The sequence below is a fragment of the Bidens hawaiensis genome, unplaced genomic scaffold (genome assembly GCF_021521415.1).
Source record: "Bidens hawaiensis isolate Kalapana, Puna unplaced genomic scaffold, B.hawaiensis_p1.1 tig00033569_1, whole genome shotgun sequence".
Classification (NCBI taxonomy): Eukaryota; Viridiplantae; Streptophyta; class Magnoliopsida; order Asterales; family Asteraceae; genus Bidens; species Bidens hawaiensis.
This window is the reverse complement of record NW_027495770.1, coordinates 5068-8179: the sequence shown is the minus strand read 5'-3', so window position 1 is coordinate 8179 and position 3112 is coordinate 5068. Positions and strand designations below refer to the sequence as shown.

The following is a 3112-nucleotide window of genomic DNA, read 5'->3' as shown; positions in this document are numbered from 1 at the left end:
CGAATTGTAAGGTTTTCCATTGAATGTTTGTTAATTGTTTATGTTATTTGTGGGATTGTAATTTGATCTTAAGATTATATTGCTATGGTGATTGTGAGTTTGATTAGTAATTGTTAGTATAGTGTAATTCGTGTTCTTGACTATCAGTTCTTGGTGCCATAGGCAATCAAGATTTATTGGAAGGGAATTAGGGTTGGCTATATAAAACTGATTATCGGGTGACAACCTTGCCTTATTACAATCCAAGTACTTAGTCCTCTTTTATCACAATCAAACACATACTCACGAACTATGTCTATGTAGTTCATCCCAAAAGTAAAAGCTAACATTATCAATCTTGGAAACCTGAAATCGGGAGAGAGCATTCTTTTTGTTGAATCAGTTAAAACTCGTTATTTGTTTTTAGATCTTTTTGTTTAAACCAATCAACCAAACCTTTGAACTATAGTTAAATTACAAAGCTACTTAGTAACACATTTTTCACAAACTCCCTATGTTCGATACCCACTTACTACTATCTAATTAGTTGTACTTGGTTTACTTTTGAGTGAGTCTTCGATCTCACATCATATTTTGGCACCGTTGCCGGGGATCGAACCCGGATCACTCGCATGACAGGCGGGAATACTTACCACTAAAGTTCCAATCTCCAAATTAAGGAAATTTTGATGATAACAGTTCGGGTTGATAGGAAAGATTGGTCGGTTAAGTTAGATGATGCATTGTGGGAATATCGAACCGCCTACAAGACACCAATTGGTACCACTCCTTATCAGGTGGTGTATGGAAAGGGTTGTCATTTGCCAATGGATTTGGGTCACCGGGCATTATGGGCAATTAAGAGTGTTAATATGGATTATAATGAAGCCGGCGAGTTGAGAAAGTTGAAGTTGAGTGAATTAGAGGAAATCCAAGATGAAGCTTATGAATGTGCCTCGGCTTATAAAGAAAAACTAAAAAGGGTACATGATGCTAAGATAAGGAAGAGAAAATTTGAAGTTGGGCAAAAACGTATGGTTGTACAACTCGAGACTCAAACTGTTTCCCGAGAAGCTAAAAAGCAAATGGATGGGTCCTTATGTCATCACAAGAGTAGGGAGGTTTAGTGACGTTGAGATTAAAGACATGCAGAATCTAGTTAAACAAGTTGTGAATGGACATTGTCTCAAACCATACTTAGAAGGCCAAGATGTTAATATGCTTGAAGATGACAACGTGAGTTTCCTTGTAAGCTCACCAGATGTTTCCACTTCGTAAAGGTCCAAGTTTGTTGTGTAATTTAGTTTAGTTTTTTGTTCAAACTATGGTTTTAAAAATTACTTTTCTCGCTTTGGAGTGTGTCCAGATCAAGTGTGGGGAAATTTTTATGAATTTCCTTACCGTGTTGGGAACAACTCGGGTTTTTCATTGGGGGTAGGGTAATTTTTATTTTTGTAGGGTAATTTTTATTTGTGTAGGTATGTTTTTGGTCTTGTTTTAGGTTCACTTTATTTTTATATTATTAAAAATAAATAAATAGATAATAAAATTTTATGAACCGTGGACCACAGTGGAAACTGTGGCCCACGGTAGAGGTAATCGTGCCCTACGGTGGACAACCACGCCACGATATGGTGTGATCTGTCCACTTTGAGGCAACAGGACCATGGTACACGGTGCGACACGTGGGCCACGGTCAACATCTGATGATCGGACTGAAAATAAGGAATCGTGGACCACGGTAGGAACCGTGGCCTACGGTGCGATTGGGGCAGATGGTTTGACCGGGTTTTGGTTAAGAAAAAAAAGAAAAAAACCTATTTTAACACATTGACAACCACAAATTACACCTACTTTCATATTTTAACTTTCACTCTCACCAACTCACTTTCAGCTTCTCCATCAACTCTCTCTACAAACCTTAACTCTCATCTCCATAACTTTCTCATATAACCATCAATTGCTAAGATTCTTAACCCTATTTTGATTGATTTTTCATGATGATTAACAATATCAAGTCTAATTCCACTGATTTCTAAGTGTTAATCCTATTGTTGAGCATTTGAGTGCCGAATTTCTTAAGAAATTTTGGGGGGGTTTTACCATTTGTGAAGAAAGAGTTAGTTATCATCTTTTTTAACAACCAAGGTTTGTTCTTTTTCAATTTTCTTGTTACCCACTTGCTTGTTTGGTTAATTAGTATAATGGTTATACATTATGGTTGTGGATAATAGATAAGTACTTAAACATATGGTTTGTACATTGAAAGTTAAAAATCATGTGTTTAGTTAAGTTTTGAGATTTTGGTGAATGGAATAATGGTTGAATATCCACAACCATAGTAACAAGCAAGTATGAGGATGTGTATGTTGAATTAACTTGGTTTGTTTGGGGTGATTTTTGTGTGTAGATGGGTAGAACTTCGGAAAAAGGAAAAGGGAAAGCATCATCTTCTAGTGGCCGAGCAGCCCAGGCTAAAAGGCAGAGAATGCAGAAAGAACAAGAACAAGTGTGTGCGTCAACTGTCAAACCCACTAGGAGGGGCAGGGTGTTGTCAAAGTACCCGTTAGAATGGCAAACAGAATTGTTCAGAGAAAAAATGAGCACCTTGCATAATAGGATTTAGGGGTTTATGTGTGAAAAAGAGGTGACTGATCCCGGTTTTGAGGCGTTTGGGTTGTTTGACAAATTTGAAGCATTAGGTTGGGAAGTTGCGCTTAAGTGTTATGATAGAGAGCGTAATACATTGTATGATAGGGAGATTGAGGGACGGGTGTCAACTTTAAGATGTCCTACGTATAATAAAGGCTCTGACATGAAACTGATCGGAACGGTCGGTGGACATGAACTTTAAGATGTCCCAGATTGCCGTATTTGATAGCAAGCCAACAGACTCGTATGTGTAGCCAGCGGTAAAAGATTTGTTTGACAAACCCGACAAACATCCACAATGGTACAATATGTTAGCAAAATTTCTAAAAGGTAGTCGGGGTATGAATCCACAGATTAAGCGAAATCATTTGAAGATTGAAGCAAAGCTATTGATGACAATTTGTTTATCAAATGTGGTACCCCGTCGGGGGGATGTTTCATTTTTGAGGAATAGTGATATTCCTATTTTTATGCATTGATG

At 37.5% G+C, this 3112-nt stretch overlaps 1 protein-coding gene across 1 annotated transcript; it reads left to right on the top strand.

Moving 5' to 3' along the window:
* Positions 1-668: 668 nt before the first annotated feature.
* Positions 669-1106, top strand: LOC143585122 (uncharacterized). The gene has a single exon (XM_077066983.1). It carries the CDS (start codon positions 669-671, stop codon positions 1104-1106), a length of 438 nt encoding a protein of 145 aa, XP_076923098.1.
* Positions 1107-3112: the final 2006 nt, after the last annotated feature.